The 21280-nt window shown below is 43.2% G+C and overlaps 1 protein-coding gene across 6 annotated transcripts in view; it reads right to left on the minus strand.

Annotated features, from left to right (window-relative positions):
• The window catches only part of ADAMTS9 (ADAM metallopeptidase with thrombospondin type 1 motif 9), a 141070-nt gene that overhangs the window by 94628 nt on the left and 25162 nt on the right, over positions 1-21280 (minus strand). For 3 of the 6 annotated variants that reach the window (XM_083600285.1, XM_083600283.1, XM_083600287.1), the window contains 9 exons: positions 19119-19408; positions 18358-18441; positions 16808-16932; positions 14745-14785; positions 14475-14580; positions 12352-12498; positions 10060-10201; positions 7496-7603; positions 4824-4969 (listed from right to left, as the gene is read on the minus strand). In XM_083600285.1, coding sequence (XP_083456411.1) covers positions 4824-4969; positions 7496-7603; positions 10060-10201; positions 12352-12498; positions 14475-14580; positions 14745-14785; positions 16808-16932; positions 18358-18441; positions 19119-19408 — 1189 coding nt within the window. Of the gene's footprint in view, positions 1-4823; positions 4970-7495; positions 7604-10059; positions 10202-12351; positions 12499-14474; positions 14581-14744; positions 14786-16807; positions 16933-18357; positions 18442-19118; positions 19409-20638; positions 20816-21280 lie in introns of those variants that run through there. The other 3 variants (XM_083600284.1, XM_083600288.1, XM_083600286.1) reach the window with 2 other exon arrangements.

Below are 21280 nucleotides of genomic sequence, written 5' to 3' on the forward strand. Positions count from 1 at the left end.
GAATAAAATGTCACAAATAAAGCCATGTTAAGACCAAGAGCCAAGGCACACCAGTCACTTAATATGAAAATCTGGATTGAAAACAGTACACAGTCTGCTGGACTATCTTGGTTCTCAACAAGATACTGCAGGATCCATTTAAGAGCTAATTACGTGACAGGAAATATCCCCCCCTTTATTGTGAAAAGCTAATAAATTAATCCAAAACTGTTTGAAAGAAAATTAGGCTGCAATCTTATGCCCACTTTCCTAAGAGTAAGCTATGATGAACTCAGTGGGATTTACTTCTGAGTAGGCATGTACAAAGGTCCGTATAGTTAAAGCTATGGTTTTCCCAGTTGTGATGTATGGAAGTGAAAGCTGGACCATAAAGAAGGCTGATCGCCGAAGAATTGATGCTTTTGAATTCTGGTGCTGGAGGAGACTCTTGAGAGTCCCATGGACTGCAAGAAGATCAAACCTCTCCATTCTGAAGGAAATCAGCCCTGAGTGCTCACTGGAAGGACAGATCCTGAAGCTGAGGCTCCAATACTTTGGCCACCTCATGAGAAGAGAAGACTCCCTGGAAAAGACCCTGATGTTGGGAAAGATTGAGGGCACAAGGAGAAGGGGACGGCAGAGGACGAGATGGTTGGACAGTGCTCTCAAAGCTACTAACATGTGTTTGACCAAACTGCAGGAGGCAGTGGAAGACAGGAATGCCTGGCGTGCTCTGGTCCATGGGGTCACGAAGAGTCGGACACGACTAAACGACTAAACAACAACAACTAGGCATGTACAGATTTTTTTCAAACCAAAAACAAGTTTTTGTGAGGATGGAACTTTGAAGAGAACAAGCAACCATGTATGGATTCCAATCCACACGAAACTGGGTTTGAAGTCTGCTCACAGTAAGTTTTCAAGGCAATACCATTTTCCTGTGCAATTTTTGATGTCAGAGGCAACACACTGCACATATGGTACTGTCACAAACCGCAGGAAGCTGGGCTTTGCTGCCAAGCTATCATTCATCAGCTTCACGGTCCCATAATGAAACTTCCTTTCAATCAGGATGTTGGGGTTAAAACATACTTACAGCTCTGAAATTGATTTTTTTTCTTTTCCAAACTAGCCCTTTGCCACCCTAACAAATTTTATGACAACTCTGGAGCCATTAAGGCTTCGTACTAGCTTTCTCAGCAGCAAGCAGAGACAGATCTAAACCTGGCTCGATGTACTTTGAAGCGGAAGAAGGACCCACTGGCAGAAAGGGTATGTTCCCAATTAAGTACTGTCTCCAGTATTGCCATGCCTTGTTCACAATTGCCATTTGGGACATTTCCTTTTCTTATACAATCAAATTCCATTCTGTTTTTTCAGTAGATATCCAAAATGAAATCTTTTTATGCATTCAGACAGTTGGAAAGACTCTTGGGTTATCAACCCAAACTTTCTGTTCTGCTGCGGGAAAATATAGGCAGCTGTAGTCAGAAGGTTTTCTAGACTCATCTTAAGCTAAGGGACCTGGCATGAGAGCAACATGAAGGGACAGGAGGTGACACAGAGTTCTGATTGTTTGTGTCAGGGAAACACCAGGGGTGTGTGTAAGTAAGTGTGCCCATGTACAGCCCTGGCACAACCTGTTCCTGCTCCCACTCCTGTGGCCGGAACACCAGTGCTAGCAGGCATTCCCATTTTGCATACTAGGGGACCTCTGGGGGCGTTTACTGGTGGACCTCTCTCGGTCAGTAGAATGGCCTTTATGCCAGTGGTGGCACTGTGGGTTAAACCACAGAGCCTAGGACTTGCCGATCAGAAGGTCGGTAGTTCGAATCCCCGCAACGGGGTGAGCTCCTGTTGCTCAGTCCCTGCTCCTGCCAACCTAGCAGTTCGAAAGCACGTCAAAGTGCAAGCAGATAAATGGTGGGAAGGTGAACGGCATTTCCGTGCGCTGGTCTGGTTCGCCAGAAGCGGCTTAGTCATGCTGGCCACATGACCCAGAAGCTGTACGCCGTCTCCCTCGGCCAATAAAGCGAGATGAGCACCACAACCCCATAGTCGGCCACGACTGGACCTAATGGTCAGGGTTCCCTTTACCTTTACCTTAAGAACGTATAGCCCGGAGCAGGGTTTCCCAAACTTGGGTCTCCAGCTGTTCTTGGACTACAACTCCCATCATCCCTAGCTAGCAGGACCAGTGGTCAGGGATAATGGGGATTGTGGTCCAACAACAGCTGGAGACCCAAGTTTGGGAAAACCCTAGCCTGGCGGCGTCTCCAAGTAAATACAGGATTGTTCCCTTAATTTTATTTAAAAAAAAACAAAAACAAAAAATATCTATAGCTAAAAACACGGAGAGCAAAAAATAATAAAAGGATGAAAAATGCCATATAAGAAAGTCCAACACAACAGACGTCTCAGCTGTTAAAGTGAGTTTATACTTCTGCCATATTTACTCCAATTTTACTTTTACTGTTGAAATTATGACCATTGTTTTAATTGCTGCTTTCTATTGTTTAGCTGTGACGCTATCCTACTTGCCAGCTTCTAAATCAGTTATGTCAAAGAGATGGGATACAAACATTTTTAAGCATATACGATGTGTATATGATTGTCAACATAGATTTGCAAACGGTGGTTGAGGCCAGTCTTGCTTTGCTGAAAGCGTCTTCCCCATGTGGCATCCAGTAAGTACACCAATCCCATCCATCAGTGGCTTATCTTAAGCCTTTTTTCTACCTTGGGGACTCAGCAGAGCATCGTGGTGAGACGGGGTCTGCTCTGCTCATTCCTTTGATTGCTATGAAAGCATAGTCTGCTTGCAAAGCCACTTACATCTTCTTAGAAAGAGCTGGTCCGTGTATGTGTCAGAATAAATTCATTTTAAATAAAATAAAAAAAGAACCACTGGCAGCAAAAGCTCAGAATAAGGCAGTGAGTGTCTTGGGCTTTATGAGCACCATCAAGTTTAATGAGGAGGCAGCACTAAGCCAGGGAAAAGAGGTTTCACTTGGCCTCCTCCTCCCTTTCTCCTCCCAGCTCACTCTTCGTACCATTGTCCTTCAACACGGCCAACTAGGGATGAGTGAAATCTGCCAATTTCTATTTCGTCCTGTTTCTCGTTTTTCCAATCTTAAGTTCAGTTCCCAATATTTCCTCACCAGTTTGCAACTCCTTTTTCTTTTTTAAAAATAAGTTAGGGTTAGTTAACCATCTGCAGTTTAGGGAGAGAATTTCTCCTAATGTACACATTGTTGAGGGACGTGGGTGGCGCTGTGGGTTAAACCACAGAGCCTAGGGCTTGCCGATCAGAAGGTCAGAAGTTCGAATCCCCGCGATGGGGTGAGCTCCTGTTGCTCGGTCCCAGCTCCTGCCAACCTAGCAGTTCAAAAGCACATCAAAGTGCAAGTAGATAAATAGGTACCACTTCGGCGGGAAGGTAAATGGTGTTTCCGTGTGCTGCTCTGGTTCGCCAGAAGCGGCTTAGTCATGCTGGCCACATGACCCAGAAGCTGTACACTGGCTCCCTCGGCCAATAAAGCGAGATGAGCGCTGCAACCCCAGAGTCGGCCACGTCTGGACCTAATGGTCAGGTGTCCCTTTACCTTTACATATTGTTGTATGTAATTACGCATATTTCTTACAAAGCATCCCCAATATAACTTGTTTCCCCACTAAAATATGCATATTTATGCACACTCATTATGCATTTGCGCATTTCTGCGTACTTAACTTGGCTAGACAACTGCACTGCAAAATTCAGAGAGGTGTGAACTTTTATAGATGGCTGTGGTTCGGTTAGCATGTTGATTCAGAAAGTGAGAATTTGCTATGTTTGTCTTGTATATGTGAATGGAGTCCAATTTCTCCCTCATGCCTACTGCTACACCACACCCCCAAGCTCTTTACGAAATATACGTATGAGAATGAGAGCAGTCTATGGTTGCCTTGTGAGACAAAATCACTTACAAGTATTCAGAAAATGAATATGACCTTAAAAACAAACAGCATTTTAAAAGAAATTTGTACTCTAGATAATTCCTGAAGTGTGATTACATACACACACACACACACAAAATGTCAGTAAATTTAAAAGGAGTAACACAAAAATTAAACCACAACAGCAAACTGAATTAAAAGGCTTGAGAAAGTTCAAACAAGGTATTTGACTGATGCCAAAATTAGATCAGACACCATGTGACCCTCTCTTGTGGAAGAACATTCAACAATTGACGCATTACTTCTTCTCATTCTGCTTATTTGAGATCAGCCCTGATTAAAAATCTTCATCGTCAGTTGTATGACTTCCACAGCTGGAAACTGAGGACTGAAATTCGCAACACAAAAGAAATTTGTTTTAAAGCTAAGTGACCTAATTGGCCAGTTTCAGTTTCATAAGCTGGTCATAATGCAGCTACAAATCAGACTATGCACTTCTCCAAATCCGGTGATGTAGCTTTCATTCAAAAAAATATGCCAAAAATGAATAATTTAAAGAAAAAGATGTTTATACAGATGCATGTTTTAGTGGAGAATATTGAAAAACATACAAAACGTGTATTTCAGAGTAAGAATATATATAAAATGAAGATAATTTAAATGCAAAATGAGGATGAATTGTACATATAACTGAGGGCTAAGAAATAGGTTGATCCATCCATCCTTAGATGAAATACTTCCTTGTGATATAAGAACAAGACATCCTCGCAGGTGATATCATATGGTTTCTACAGCACTAGAGATATCAGCATTTTAGCAACATTTTTTTCATTTTGGGAGGGAGGCCAACAATGGCTGTTACTTCATCAGTAAGCTTGACAGTTGGTTAGCACTCCTGTACTTACTCAGGCCTGTTGCATTCTCGAACAGCATTTTTTATGCCCCCGCCACATGTTCGTGAGCATGCGCCAAAGGGACTCCATGTGCCCCATGCTCCATCCGTCATGGATATCTCTCGCTCTCTGGGAACACAGTGGCCATATTTGCAGTGCTACACTCCAGAAAGGGCAATAGAAAAAGAAAGAGTTTCACAACATTGTTTCATTGCTATGATCTGGATCCAAGCATTCTAAAATGAACCCGAGATACTACTACTACTACTACTACTACTACTACTACTACTAATTTATTATTTATACCCCACCCATCTGGCTGGGTTTCCCCAGCCACTCTGGACGGCTCCCAACAAAAGACAAAAAGTACATTAAAACATCAGTCATTAAAAACTTCCCTAAACAAGGCTGCCTTCAGATGTCTTCTAAACATCAGATAGTTGTTTATTTCTTTGACATCTGATGGGAAGGCGTTCCACAGGGCAGGTGCCACTACCGAGAAGGCCCTCTGCCTGGTTCCCTATAACTACACTTCTTGGAGTGAGGGAACCACCAGGAGGCCTTCGGAGTTGGACCTCGGTGTCCAGGTCAGATGATGGGGGTGGAGATGCTCCTTCAGGTATACTGGGCCGAGGCCGTTTAGGGCTTTAAAGGTCAGCACCAACACTTTGAATTGTGCTCGGAAACGTACTGGGAGCCAATGTAGGTCTTTCAAGACTGGTGTTATGTGGTCTCGGCGGCCACTCCCAGTTACCAGTCTAACTTTACACCTGAATGTGATGTTGTCAAACATAGCAGGAAAAGAAATTGCACCAGTCAGAACACAATATTAGAGATCAACCTTCTCTCCTAATCCAAGTTGCGCAGGGGGCATTTTCCTGTTTACTGTGAAGCGGGGAGCTGCATTTTTGTTTTTGCTGCTGCTCAAAATCTGGTTATAACACTATGATAAACTGGTATTTTCCATCCTACTAAAATGAAATTCTTCTGCTCATTATTTTATTGAGGGGGTTGGTTAAACTATGGTTAGTGAGGATAAGCCAAGATAAAGACATAGTTTCAGGTGCTGACTTGTTCAAAAACACATAGTTTATACAAGCCACAGTTTTTCAACTTCAAGCATCACAAGGAACCAAAAATAGAAGTGGATGCTTTCAATATTCTCTGTCTGGTGCATGGAAGAGGAGAGGGCACAATCTTGATGCTTGTGTAGCAGGAAACTACAGTTTCCACTGTATCTGAAACTGGGCAGTAAATTTATAATCAGATTTTAGTTATGGATTAAGAAGCTTCCACTCCCATCAAATTCTACTGCAGATATGAATGAGGTTTGAATCTCTGAAAAATGAAGGGCAATCAGTCTGCTGAGGACAGTGGAGTGACAACTCCCCAAGCCATTGAGTTCTGCTCATTTGCTGATCCAGGACAAGAAGCACAAGCTGTTACAGCTTCTGAGGAAAGCAGCCTGGCTGATTTTCTGATCACAGGTTAGATGTCACAGTGTGTAGAAAGAAAAGATGCATCTGCAGATCAGGCATGTTGAAGGAACCTCTCAAATACTGAAGGCTAAAAAAAAAAAGATGATGTAAATAACAGGGGTGGGGAGGAAGGAGAGAGTGGATTCATGTCTCTGCCCTGTCAAGCTGCATGCCCTAGGCACAATATGTTCCCCTTCTGAAAAGATCCTGCACCACTTATGTGCAACCACATCACTCCCAGTGAAGGGGAAGCTCGGAGAATTTAAGAACGGCAGCATCAATTCCTACGCTAACCTTCTGCAAGAGCACAGAGGTTCTGCAGCTGTCAAAATAAAGATACACATGGCATCAATATAGACAGCGCTATCCCCAAAGAGGAACATCTTGCAGAACAGCTGCCATGTGCAGTGAAAATATTGAATAGCAATCGCGCTCTGCGCAGAACAGACCAATTTGGCTCGAGAACGCCTAGAACTCACACGATGCAGCATGTTTTACGCATGTTTGAGCCAGCAGTGAAAGGCGGAAGCATCACTGGAGAAACTGGTGTAATCCAACGATGGCAACTGCAGATGAGTGCTACATCTAGTTGTGTGAATCAGATGAATCTGAAATAATGCTGATTTAAAACCAAAAGCAGAGACATCACCTTGCCAACAAGGTCCGTATAGTTAAAGCGATGGTTTTCCCAGTAGTGATGTATGGAAGTGAGACCTGGACCATAAAGAAGGCTGATTGCCGAAGAATTGATGCTTTTGAATTATGGTGCTGGAGGAGACTCTTGAGAGTCCCATGAACTGCCTGGCGTGCTCTGGTCCATGGGGTCACGAAGAGTCAGACACGACTAAACAACCACAACCATGGCATGACCACGCTTGAAATATTGTGTACAGTTCCGGTTGCCTCCCCTCAAAAAGGGTATTGTAGAGTTGAGAAAGCTTCGCAAAACGGCAACCAAATATGGTCAAGAAGATGGAGCAACTCCCCAAAGGTTACAACCTTTGGGCCTTTTTAGTTTCGAGGTTTCCCAAACTTAGGTCTCCAGATGCTTTTGGACTACAATTCCCATCATCATCGAATGCTTCTAAAAGAAGATTAGGCAAATTCATGGAGGAAACGGCTAGCAATGTTCCACGGCCATGCTTGGAGGCATTACGGCTCACGTGTTTGGGGTTAGCAAGAAAGAGTCAAGGAGCTGCAACAAACCTTGCCCTGGCCACATTCAGTCCCATCAGCCCATGGCGTGTGTTGAGTCCGACATCCTTTATGTGCTCCATCAGCATTGATGCACCAGAGTCTCCTGCACTGCTTCTGCTTAAGTGAGTTCAAAAAGTCTCAGCATTACTGAACAGCCAACCCAATATACATCATAGCCCAGAGACATAGTTTAGATTATCTCCCTGGTGTTGTTACCATCGTGTGTAAACAACGAATGCAATAAAGCAGGGGAAGATGACTCGGGCTCTGGTTGCAAATGTAGAAGCTTTCTGTTCAAGTGCCTTAGCCATGGATTTCAGCGGCCGGGTTAGTAGCCAACAGCTCAGTCCAAACCGAAGATCCATTGAGGTGGGAGAGTTTGGATTCAGTGGATCTTGGGTTTCCTGGCTCAGCTGGGGCTTTGCTGTGTAAGACACTCACCCTGGCTCAGCCGAGGCTCAGCCAGGGGAACTTAAAGCATTAAAACGTCAAAAAGGGAGTATTCTGGGGGCAGGAGAGAGCAAGGAGAGACTTACACCCCTTCAAAACCCCTTTCAGCTTGGTTACGTAACCTACAACAAACCCCTGTGTTGCAATAAGAACCAATCACAACGATACAAACACAACATGTAGGCTAATAGTAGAGAATATATAATAGAATAATGATATCATTCAAATTATAGGAACAAGCCAATCAAAATTCATATGTACAATATAACAGAGGACTGTGTGTTCAAAACAGATGTCTAAGGACAGTCTCACAATAGTCTTTCAAAAATTTCAACAGAAGACATCTCAAAAGTTTCAAAAGTAAAGTCTCTCAATAGGCTTTCAAAAGTTTCAGCGGAAGAGGTCTCAAAAGCCTCAAAAGGACAGTGTCTCCGAAATGATACTACTAATAATCTTCGTCAGCTGGAAATAAGATACAAAGCATACAAACCTTGGCTTACTCCTATAATTTGAATGATATCATCATTCTATTCTATATTCTCTACTAACTATTAGCCTACGTGTTGTTTTTGTATTGTTGTGATTGGTTACGTGACCTGGCAACCCAGCAGAACTCAAGTTTGCAAAAAGGGTGGTGTAAGACACATTCCCCCAGATTCTTCCTGAACAGATTCTGGAATACAGTTAACTTAAGCCACTGCTTACAAAAACAACAACCCTTAAGCCAGCCCAATTTACACTAGACTATGCCTTGGATTTCCAAACACGGAATTGCTCTGTTAGTTTGTATTCACACAGAGCAGCCTGAAAGTCAGACTATGGAAAGCTGGTGGGGGGTACAGGACACCCTGCCAAATAAGAGTAAACATAAAAACCTGGACAACCCAGGAATATTTCCGATTGTCCAGAAATGTGGCTGCATCATGAAAACAAAATGGTCCCCAAATTATTAGCATTGTCTGAAGCATTGTGTTTTTTTAAAATCAGCAGTATCATTTGCAGTATGGAGCCTCTGAAGTGTAGAAAGAAAATCAGGTTGGCAATCACAGTTTACAATGAGACTGCCTTACATTCCAACTCTATTACTATTAAAATATGTGGATAAGCCATTTCCCCTCTGTGATTCCTAATTTGGAACAGTTATATAAAATTTTAAGTTCTGTAGCAGCATGCAGAACCTGCTCTAGGTGAGAATTTAGTGATATAAACAGGGATTTCTGCGACATCAGCCCTTCCAAATCCTATCATGTTTCCTCTCCCTTCACCCGGCAAATTTAAAATTGGGCACAAGTTTTACCACATATTGTGCTTGTAGACCGAAGTTACCTAATATTGCCTGTAAGCCTAAATGTTGCTGCTCAAGCAGGCCCCATTCACACACCTACCCAGAGGGATCTCTCACATGGCTGTGTAATGAACATGAACAACCAAAATATATGGACTGGGAAGACTGCATGGATTTCCCAAATCTGATCAGCACTTTGTAAGGAAGTAGGGTGTTGACTGGGTAAGAAAGGTCCATGAGATTAACCTAGAATCATAGAATCATAGAGTTGGAAGAGACCACAAGGGCCATCGAGTCCAACCCCCTGCCAAGCAGGAAACACCATCAGAGCACTCCTGACATATGGTTGTCAAGCCTCTGCTTAAAGACCTCCAAAGAAGGAGACTCCACCACACTCCTGACCCATTCATTGTGGTATTCAAACACATACAGTATTTGCTATTGGATTTCTTGCTGCAATTTTATTATTTTAATGTTAGTATATTCAAATTCGAAATGTGATATCCTTGTAACGTCCCTGGAGCCATTTCGTGAAGGGCGGTCTGTAAGTATTAATACTACTACTATTACTACTACTAATAATAATACCACAGCCATGTGAGAGGACCTGGGAAAGTGGTTTTCCTGTGTGTGTGTGTGTGTGTGTGTGTGTGTAAGACTCACATTGTAAAGCTTCAAATCCAAAATGACTGAAAGGCTGCAATATTTTTCAACAACAAGGATTTGTCTCATTTAGGAATCTCACATACAAAACACATGCATGCATCTTATTCGAAATGTGCCTATCAGTATTTCATACTCAAAGCAAGTTTTTTTTTTTTTTTTAAAGTGTTCTTACCATGTAGGGGCAAACCTTAGCTCCAGGCCCAAAAATTAACTCACACTGCTTATTGACATCATATATGTATCCTGGAAGTTGTTGAGGCAACGCATACTTTCTCGGTGAAGGTTCATCAAGCAAACACTCCCCATAACCAGTGCTAGAATGAAAAGTGTGACATTTATATCCACGGCTGCACTTGAGAAGACAGTTAAGATCATTCTAAAAATCTCTCAATGGTTAGTGAATAGAGTATTATTAGCACGGAATAGTAACATACAGCATAAGGCGACTTAAGCTTACCAACCCTCAAAAAGCCCATTTATAGAGAGATTAATCTACTAAAGGACCACAGTCGTGCCATAAAGTTGCTTCACTGCATATTAACCACTTGCTCACAAAGACTAACAAAAAATTTAATTTTCACATCATATTTTTGTAACTTATAGCAGTAGAGAGGGGTTTAAGAGGTTGTCTTCTAAAGGCTGGAACCAAAAGTTAAGTGAGAGTGGAAGGTAAAAAGAACATCCTACTCTTCTCAGTTCCCCCCCAGCTGCCAATAGTAGTAATAATAATAATAATAATAATAATAATAATAATAATAATTTATTTATACCCTGCCCATCTGGCTGGGTTTCCCCAGCCACTCTGGGTGGCTTCCAACTGAATATTAAAAACAATACAGCATCAGACATACCCTATGAGGCCAACCCTCCCATCTAGCACTGCATCATTCCACAATTAAAACAGAGAACCTAAAGGCAGTGTAAGCTGCCTCAAATCACCTGTCACCCTCTTATGCTGATGAGAAACTCTGCCTGAGAAAGAAACTTTGATTTCTTTATTATATAAAGTAATGTACAGTTGCAGAGTTCGCCTTTTAGGGTTGGAGAATATTGCTTTTAGACTGGCAGAAAGCAAACAGCTGTTCTCAAATGCATCTTAGTAATGTGCACAGTAGGGCTTGGAAAACTGGGGGGGGCGGGGGGGGAAGCTGCATACACCCCATACATTTAAAGCACATTTTCCTCCCTGCAAAGGAATTGTGGGAACTGTAGTGTGTTAAGGGAATTGTAGCTCTGTGAAGAGGTAAACTAGTCCCCAGGATTCTTGGGTGAGATATGCGTGTGTGCTTTAAAAGTATGTTGTGTGTGCAGCCTCAGGACATAATTTTGGCCTGTTTCCCACCCGCCAAATTTTCACATATGGAATCATGTTGGAAAAGCACCCCCATGTGGCACTCTTGGAAGAGTGCTGTACACATGAGAAGAAAGAGGATCAGATGATAACCCAGTAATACAACCCAGTAGTTCATTTTCCTTTGGTGAGTTGCTGGATACAACACTCATGTGGGTTTTGCACTTTCGCCATCACTCACGGTGATTGTCTTTTTATTGCCCACTTCTACAATTAAGAGTGTTTTGCATCACAAACCACTGAACCTCTTTATCACTGCTTCTAACCGCAAACTCAAGCGTTGACAGGATTATAGCCAAAATAAGGACACTGGGGGAAAAACAAGGAGGGAGGTATCTGCATGCTCAAGGTAACCCCAGAGGCTGTAGAAGTGCAAGAAAGCCTTAAGGTGAAAAGCACAAATAAGAACTAGGAAAGGCCCAATTAAGGACTGAGCATGCTCAACAGTTGTGGAATGTTGAGTATCAGATGGAAAAGAAAAATGGAAAGGGAGACAGCGATTGAATGACCTGATGGAGGAGAGCAGGAACCTTGAACAGGAACACTTCCTTTAGGATTTGAGGATACACTACAAGGTTTTTTGCTTGCAGTCACCAGAATTTTTCTCTTTTGTGACTGGTACACTTTGCTTGTACCTTTAACACCCTCTCTTTCTTTTGTTCTGCTCATCATGGAGAGCAGCACTGATATCAATTGCTGCTGGCCATGATGTCAGATGCAGTCTCCCTCTGTATACCATTTGCTAGGAATCACAAGCAGGGAGAGTTCTTGGGTCCTGGTTTGCAGGCTTCTCGCGGGCATCTTTCAGGCTATGGTGAGAACAGGATGCTAGATTAGTTGGGCCTTGGGCTTGATCCAGCACAGCCCTCCTCTTGTATTCTTTCATTCTTGCCAAGGAAAAGTTGCGAGAATGAGGTATGAATGGACCAATCGCCGGGACCTTTTGATTCACCAAAGCGTAATATGAGCAAACAAATCCACAGTGTGGATGTAATGTATATTTGCATTCCAAACCTCCCCCCTGCTGCTCCGCCCCCTCTACTAAGCACACATTCATATCCAGGCAATTTCACACAAACTCAGGAATCTATGAAGTAGTCATTAAGGCTTTACTCTAGAAATTCTGTGATATATTTCCGGCTACATTTTGACCACATCCAAGGGTTGGTGTTGTAGTTCAGGGTGGGAGCCATCACGTGCTGCTGGTTTTTCCCTCCGTCTTCTTTGCATTTATTGTTGTCGTCGTGAGGCATGTTAAATCTACAAGAGACAGCATACAGTGGCCAATGTGTTTAGCGTGAATTTTGAAAAGGAGGCGAAGTTAAAAACACCTGTGAACATAAGGGATTTCAGTGGAAGAGAGCCAAGCACCTCGTCAACTCCCCTACTTAAGAGTCATAAGGTAAAGGTAAAGGGAGCCCTGACCATTAGGTCCAGTCGTGACCGACTCTGGGGTTGCGGCGCTCATCTCGCTTTATTGGCCGAGGGAGCCGGCGTTTGTCCGCAGACAGCTTCCAGGTCATGTGGCCAGCAGGACTAAGCCGCTTCTGGCGAACCAGAGCAGCACACGGAAATGCAGTTTACCTTCCCGCCGGAGCGGTACCTATTTATCTACTTGCACTTTGACGTGCTTTCGAACTGCTAGGTTGGCAGGAGCAGGGACTGAGCAACGGGAGCTCACCCCGTCGCGGGGATTCGAACCGCCGACCTTCTGATCGGCAAGTCCTAGGCTCTGTGGTTTAACCCACAGCACCACCCATGTCCCTACTTAGAATCATAGAATGTTAGAATTGAAAGGGGTCATCTAGTAAAAGCATTTCATTCAGAGCGCTCTGGGTAGAATTCCGGAGCAAAGGCTTACAGAATTCCTACATAAACAGGGGTTTGTCCTAGGACTGTGTTCAGAAATTACGGCACATGTGAGGGGTCTCCTGCCTCATCTCCAAAAAAACAATTCCCAGTTCTCCATTGGCAAACAAGCAATAGTATTTCAGATGTTTTGGACTTTCTGCTTTGGAAATCAAAGGGTGACTATATGCCTAACAGAGTGCGTAGACACTCCATAGGTTTTTAAGTAGTAAAGCAAGCTATGCAAATGAATTTTTAATATATATATAAAATTCTTGATGAAGCACTGTCAGGACACATAACTAATGATCTGGGGCGGTGGAGAAGGAAAGACATTTTGCATGCTTTACCAAAACAACCACAAGGGGAAACTGTTGTTTATTGTATTACCCAATCAGAAATCCAGAAAACCAAAAATTTAGCAATAATTGTCCCACCTTATGGCTAGACAGTGTCACCAACTTTGCATGTGGCAACATGCTCTGCTAATAAGCCTAGCAGCATCAATAGTGTAGTAAATGATAGTCTACAGTCACCCAAGACCAAAAAATTTAGTATTCATTTTCTCACTTTTCAAAATATTTCCCACTACAGTATTTAATGCTCATACCACAATTTCAAACATTGAGAAAACATTGCCCAGAACCCTAGCTCGCTCCTTCATTCACGTAAGGGAGCAGCGGATTGATTTCTGCCATGTGGCAGGTTGAGTGGAGAGTTTGTTTCGAACCTGGTGGCTGAGAGGGAGGGTGTCTCAGAAGGGAAATGAATTCATATTGATTTATATATATTAGTAACTCTGTATTAATCTAACATTATTATATGTAACTGTTTATTTTTGTAATATTCTGTTGAAGTTGTCTAGTTTTGCTTCAGTTTTCTGTACACCACTTACAGATGTTTTATTAAATTAAGTGGTATAGAAATTAAATAATCAAATCAACTCTCCCATCTATTTACAGTCCCCAGTGTCATATCACACACCATTTTCAAGGGTCCCCCAGCTCCCTTAATCAGATTTTTGGAGAGGTCAGGGGGATGCAGAGGGGAGGGGAAGGCCCTGTTCTATAACTCTTCAGTTTACAAGGGGAAAGTCTGGATCCAAGCCAATATTGGCATATACAGTTGTACCTTGAAAGTCGAACAGAATCCATTCCAAAAGTCTGTTCGACTTACAAAATGTTCGAAAACCAAATCGCGGCTTCTGATTGGCTGCAGGAAGCTCCTGCAGCCAATCAGAAGCCACAGAAGCCCCATCAGACGTTCGGGTTCCAAAAGAATATTCGTAAACCAGAACAATCACTTGCATCCCCATGTAAGCTATATAGTTTACATATCTCTCTCAATGCTGTTATTTTTAAATATATCTATGTTTTTATAGAACATACACATGGCCAAGTTCATGTGCAATCGTAAAAGCAGTACTTAGTCCACTGTCTTCACTAATTGAGCAGCTCCGGTATGGATCACAGACTGTACCCAATTCAGCCAGACCTGGAAAATCAAAAGCAGAACAAGAGAGAGAGAGAGAGAGAGAGAGAGAGAGAGAGAGAGAGAGAGAGAGTTTGCTCTCTAAATAAAGGCGCGCAAAACGTTCTGTCAAAAACATGTTAACATTGACACCTTAAAGAGTAAAAGAAAAAGGAGATTAGGCTTACCTAAAGTATCACATTTGTCGTGAGCTCTACAAATATCCTGTCTGAAAGCAAAACAGACTTGATGCTTTTAATTTCCATGCAAGTTAGCATTCAGAACACACAATAATAAACATAACACCATTTAATTATATGGCTTTGGGTTTCTTGCTTGGCATTAATTTCAATATGTAGCCTGCCCAATTCCAAATGTTCAAGACGGGGATAATAGTAGATTAAAAAAGCAGGAATAAAAATCCAATTTGATTTTTCAAAGGACTATCATTAAGGCCTGATAATCTCACATTAAAATATTTTGCGGCATTATAAATAAGAGACATGAGCGTTCACTTTAATGAAAATTTCAATGCAAAACTCCAAGGCCCTGCCTTGACTGAGTGCTGTGCATTGTTCATAACCGGTAGCTATTTTAAACTAATAGCAGAAATGAAGAAGAAACCAAATGGGTCTTTCTTTTTTTTTAATGCGCTCTGGAGTAAAATTCAAACTGTGCAATGTTTGAAGGTAGCAGGCAATGCTCCCCATCCACTTGGCATCTAGCCAGATTTGAAGTCATGGAGGCAGCTGCTAGTATCCTCTAACCCAGAGGTGGCTCATAATATTGAGTAAGAGCAATCTTCCCCAACCTGGTGTCCTCCAGACGTTTTGAAATACAATTCCCATCACTGCCCCCAGTCAGCACAGCCAATGATGCAAGTTGTAGGCCAAAACCTCTAGATGGCATTGGTTGGAGCAAGCAGGACTAGAAATAAGTGCCTACTAAAAACAGCCGATGTTTTTACTATCTTATGTCACTAGTACAGACCAGTGTTTCCCAAACTTGGTCTCCAGCTGGTTTTTTGGACTACAACTCCCATCATCCCTAGCTAGAAAGACCAGTGGTCAGGGATGATGGGAATTGTAGTCTGAAAACAGCTAGAGACCCACGTTTGGGAAACACTGGATAGGCTGTGGTGCTTTATTAGAACATTTTTACAAAGGCAAACACTTACTGCAATTTCCCCCACTTTGCCAAGGCTCAGTTAGGTCCCCACTTGAAATACATGACCACTTGTGTAAGTAGATTTTATTTCTTTTTTCATTTCTGGTCCAGTTGCTTGTCCCTACCTGCCCTACCCCCCAGCTGACAAACTGTTTTAGAACCCTACACATCTAAAACATAGTGTGCAACAGGGAGGCTGTGAGAGCAACAATGAAATGAAGATGTGTACATGTCAGATCACGGCCTCCAGCCACAGCTGTAGTGCAAATGCTTATGTATTCATAAAGCCACTTCCGCCCCAGCTTGAAATCCCTCCCGCAAGACCTCTCCTTTTCTGAAAAGGAGAAAGCATCGCCTTTATTGCTAACTGGTGTGGCTTAATAAGAAACTCCCAGACATTGCAAACTTAGCACCAAAACCCCAGAAAGCCTCACTTTGGGTTCAGCCAACGACCATATGGCTGAGTAATATGATTGTATACTCTCACTCCAAAAAAAAATAAAAAAATAATTGATCCCCTGGTAGGGATGGGCTAATTTCAGTTCCTCTCAGTTCCTTGCCTTTTATTCAGTTTTCCACATTTCCACACCAGTTTTTAAATATATATATTTTTAAAGCCCTCATGAAAATTCAACAAAAGTCTAGTGCAAATTTGTAATATTTTCACGCAAATATTCGCACGCAAAACATTTGTGTTTTGATTTCACTAATATATGCATTTTTATGCACCCACTACCATTCACAAGTGCAGTACGTTATTTGGCTGGAGAACTGCGCTGCACATTTTGAACGACGGCTGTGCTTTGTTTGCATTATTGTTTCCAAAAGGGGGAAATTCCGTAGATCCGCCTTTAATTGCAGATTGAAATGAATTCCTGATGCCCCTATCCGTAGCCCTTAGAGCTCCTGTTGTCATCACTGCCAAAAAATTAGACAGCAATATAATACCTTTCCCCATTATGCCTCAACATTTCAATTATCCTTGACTATAACATGCATTGTCGTTCAATTGTGATTTGTAACATTGCATTCTAGTGGCAATTACAGTGAGGCCAAAAAATAAGTAAATCTGCCCGTGACATACCTTGTCACCAATACAGCTGTGTCATGCTTTTCTGGATGGTCTTCATTAGGGTGGTTCTGGGTCTGCTGCCACTGACAGAAGTTTTTTAGTGTCGTCTGAGCATTGTAAGATATGGAAGGGCCATCCTAGATATAAAGCAAACATGTTGAAGGATTAGGACTCCCTATCCTCCCCAGTTCCCATCCCTCCATCTGCGGTGCCTTTTATTTATTGACCATTTTATTTTACCTTTATGGGCCACCTTTCTACCTGATAACATGTCTCAGAGATGGACGGCCGCAGGAAAGAACACTGAACGTAGTCATCAGAAAAACAGCAAACCATCTCTCTCTGCTCAAAAGCATTCAGCACCGGCATCCTACTTGTGGATTACTTTCAAATTCCTAATGACTTTCAATAAGGTAGCATTGTTGTTGTTTTTTCCCCACTCTCCCGTCCTCCAAAAACACATTAACACTGTTGTGAGACTGATGGGTGCTGTAAAATTTAAATAAAAAGCCCTCTTCTCCCCATGATATTCCCATTCGCTCAGTAATATAACAACAAAAAAACATGGCAAGTGCCGTGAGAAAAGGGGGGGGGACGTTCCTTCTGAAATCCTCAGCAAGAATACGAAGCTCTGTCTAGGTTATATGGAACCCTGAGCAGGAACTGCTTTGCTAGGAAATGGGAAAACACTGCAACAGCTTGTTTAGTAGGGAAGCATTTGTTTGCACCAATTGGGGGTGCTTCCAGGTGGGTGATTAATTGAGAAACTGGTACCCCTCGTGCATACATGTTATTTTGCAGCACCTATGTTTGACATGTATATATTAAATATTTGTTATCCATATTTCAATTGGCCCCTAAGAACAGGATGCTGGAATACTGGGGCATTTGGCCTGATCTACAGAGGCAGAGGAGCTGTGTTCGGGAGGGAGCTCCCTGACTCCAAGCTCATGAGGAGTGTTGAGGATCTTCCATGTGGTGCTGTTGTTTGAAAAGCACCTTCCAGTATACACGGCACGGATGGTTCTTTGTCACTCTCCTGGAGACGGCGAGGAGATGTTTGGATTCTGTTGGACGCCATTTTGAATCAAGATGCCTGAACTGAACCTTTCAAAACCTCACACTGATCTTAACCAAATTGCACACAATGGCTCCTGTGACCAAGGAGTAGGTTTCTATCTATGCTTGGATGCACAATTTTGAAAATCAAGAGTCAATCTTTCAAAACCACACTGATTTCAACCACCGATTTCAAAACTGCCCTGAAGTTTTGGCTTCTCAGAATTCTGAGCTACGTTGTACACAAGGCTGCTGGTAATAGATAAGTGGAAATGTTTCTGCCATTGCAAATAGTGAGGGCAAAGCCCCCTGATTCTGACTGGTATTGCCTGCCCCATACACCCAACTTTCAGCAATACAAATCTCAGTGAGCTTTTGGGAAGGACATATCATATTTTTTTATCAGTTTTAAAGCATTTAAATGATCAAGAAAAAGACATTCCTAGAAAGATGTCCAGGCGAGAAAGAGAGTGAGAGAGAAGAACGAGGGAAGGAGTAATTACCTGCTCATTTTGTATGACCTCTAATCTCACGATAACAATATTAATTAAATTTCCAATACTTGGGTCTTTATATATAGAAGCTACCTGCATTAAAAAAGGATAAATTTTGAAAAGTTAATGTTAACACTATACAAGCAAGCAAATAATTGACTCTTTTTTAAAAACAACAACAAACACACACCTGCAGTGCAAAAGCTACAGCTGCTGGCCTACCGTTGATTAAATCCTGACCTCAGGAAGTACATTCTGTTAGCGACAGATTCTGAGAGCAAGGAAGGGGTGGGAGACCTCAGACCTAAAGGCCAAATGCAGCCCTGCGGGTCTCCTTATCTGGCCCTTAGAGGTCTTCCTGGGCCCTGCTGAGCACCACACCTTCCTCAATATCTTCTGCCTGACTAGGGTGTACCCTTGAACCCCCATAACTCCTCTTGTTGCCTGGATGGAGGATGGAGAGGTGTATGTTTGCAGAGAAACCTCTGGCCTGTTGTACAAAGCCAAGAGTCACATCTTTGGACTCCAGGTTGGAGGTTCCTCATCTCTGCCACAACACAGCAACGAAACACTCAGGTTTGTTGTGTGCAAGTGCCATGGGGGGAGGGGGAAGAAGGTGCCCTCTGAGATGTCCGGGAGTACTCCAAGTCTCCATCTGGGCTGTCTGGAACTCTGAGCAGGAGCACTGCAACAGCTTGTTCCCCAGGCAAGCATTAAATTGCACAGATCTGGCATACTTAAAATCCCCACAGTGGGATTTTAATACTTACTATGGACATTAAGGTCAAAATGTAGTGCTGTAGATTTGCTCCATGGTAAGCAACCATCCGGCTGTCTGCCACCACCATGACCTCCACGTATCGAGGGTAGGAGAGGAATCGCTTGGTTCTTCGGCGCGTGCTTTTCCTCCTCACGCTGCTAGTCTTGTTTTTACTGGATGCAGGAGACTGCGCTGAGGCTAGGCCACGTTTCAACGCCTCCACGTCGGACAATATGCTCGCCGTGGGCCACTGTCCCGTCTTGCTCCGCCTCTTAAACTTTCTGTGGCTTTTTTCATGCCCTGCAGTTTTAAAGAAGGCAGGAAGACAAGAGACATTCTTGAAAATATGCCTGAATGAGACCAAGATTATTTATTCATTCATTCATTCATTCCCCGCCCATCTGGCTGGGTTTCCCCAGCCACTCTGGGCAGATCCCAACAAAATATTAAAAATACATTAAAACACCAGACATAAAAAATTTCCCTAAACAGGGCAGCCTTCAGGTGTCTTCTAAACATCAGATAGTTGTTTATTTCTTTGACATCTGATGGGAGGGCGTTCCACAGGGCAGGCGCACTAAAGAGAAGGCCCTCTGGCTGCTTCCCTGAAACTTCATGTCTTGCCAGAAGCAAGACACTGGACCTCAGGTAGAGGTGGAGACGCTCCTTCAGGTATACTCGTCGAAACCCCCACCTGAAGCCTCTGCGTAAGATGGCTTCCTTGTCATCTAGGGCCAAAATATGCATGGTGCTTCACTCCATTTGCTGTTGCACAAAAGTCTTTTCTTTTAATGTAAAGCACAAGCACAGTGTCTCTCCCTCCCACCCCCGCAAAACTGGCCGTCCGATCAGGATGTTCTTCCAATTCGCTCTGGAGGACATTTTGATCCTGAGCAATGGTGCCAGGGCAGATCCAGGTTTGATTACCATGCCAACCCTAGACTAGCAAAGAAATCTGCCTGCCCACCCATGTTCTGTCCAAGCTGGCAGAGCTACAGATGCAGAGGCGGCACTGTCATTCTGTTAAAGTCCAGCCAGGTAGGCAACAGCCAGGGCTAGGACAGCCAGGGCTAGGATCACTATGGCTCCATTCAGAGGTGGGGGTATATTGGGTTAAGTTTTCCTAGTTATAATGCCAGCGTTTCTAATGTTCCTTTTACACTGCAGTACCTGTTACGTTATGGAACAGTAGCTTGTTGAGCGACATATATCGGCCATGCCGTGCTAAATTTTAAACAGCAGGGAAGAACTGTGTGCCAGAAAAGCACCCTGAATTTCATCACATGAACAGGGGCAGCAGGATAAATGCAAAACAAAGGTAAACTGCAACACAACACAACACAACCCCCAAGTTTGTCAACATTTTTTTTCTTCTGGAAACCATTAGCAAGGAAATGAACACGAAACGTCTGCTGGGTTGTGCTAGATTTCCGGAAGTGGCTTTCACAGCCAAACCAGGAAGGGGCATGGGCTTGGCAAACATTGTTTTTGGTTTGGTAATTAAGGCCAGTCCCTGGACTCAATGCTTACTTGTTGGCATCTGTCTGTCTCGGGAGTCAATGGAGGAATGCACCTCTGGGTGGGGAAGTCAAATTGTTGGAAGTTTGTAGGGCTTGCTGTGGATCCAGAGACCGATATGGGAGAGACATGTTTTGTTGCAGCTGGGGCAGGTGAAGGTGCCCAGTTGTGCTGCTGCAGGTACACCAGTCACTAAATTCCCAGCACACAATTTCTTCTATTTATTTTAAGAGAACACCGCTGTGGAATTGAGGACCATGTAATGGTGTCTAGAGGTTCCTTGCAGACTCCTTTGTCTGGAGTTTCTCTCTAACAGTTGGGGAACCTGTGGCCCTCCATATGTCATTGGACAACAATTCTCATCAGCCCCAGCCAACACAGCCAGTGGTTAGGGTTCATGGGGGCTGTATTCCTACAATATTTAGAGGGCCTCTAGGCAATAGTTATCCAGTTGAGAACTTACAAGGGGATTTTCTGCAAGAATCTTCACCTCCACTGCTGCCTCCCAGTACCCAAGGCTAGGAATTTTCCTCTCCCTTCTAACATCCGGCAGCAACCTGCCAGCAGTTTCATCAAGCAAACTCTCTCTCAGACTGCGATTGTTTCTTCCTGAAGCCAGAATTTCCTTCCATGCCACAGAGCTTCCACGCATAC

This window comes from Podarcis filfolensis (assembly GCF_964270895.1).
Source record: "Podarcis filfolensis genome assembly, chromosome: 2".
Classification (NCBI taxonomy): Eukaryota; Metazoa; Chordata; class Lepidosauria; order Squamata; family Lacertidae; genus Podarcis; species Podarcis filfolensis.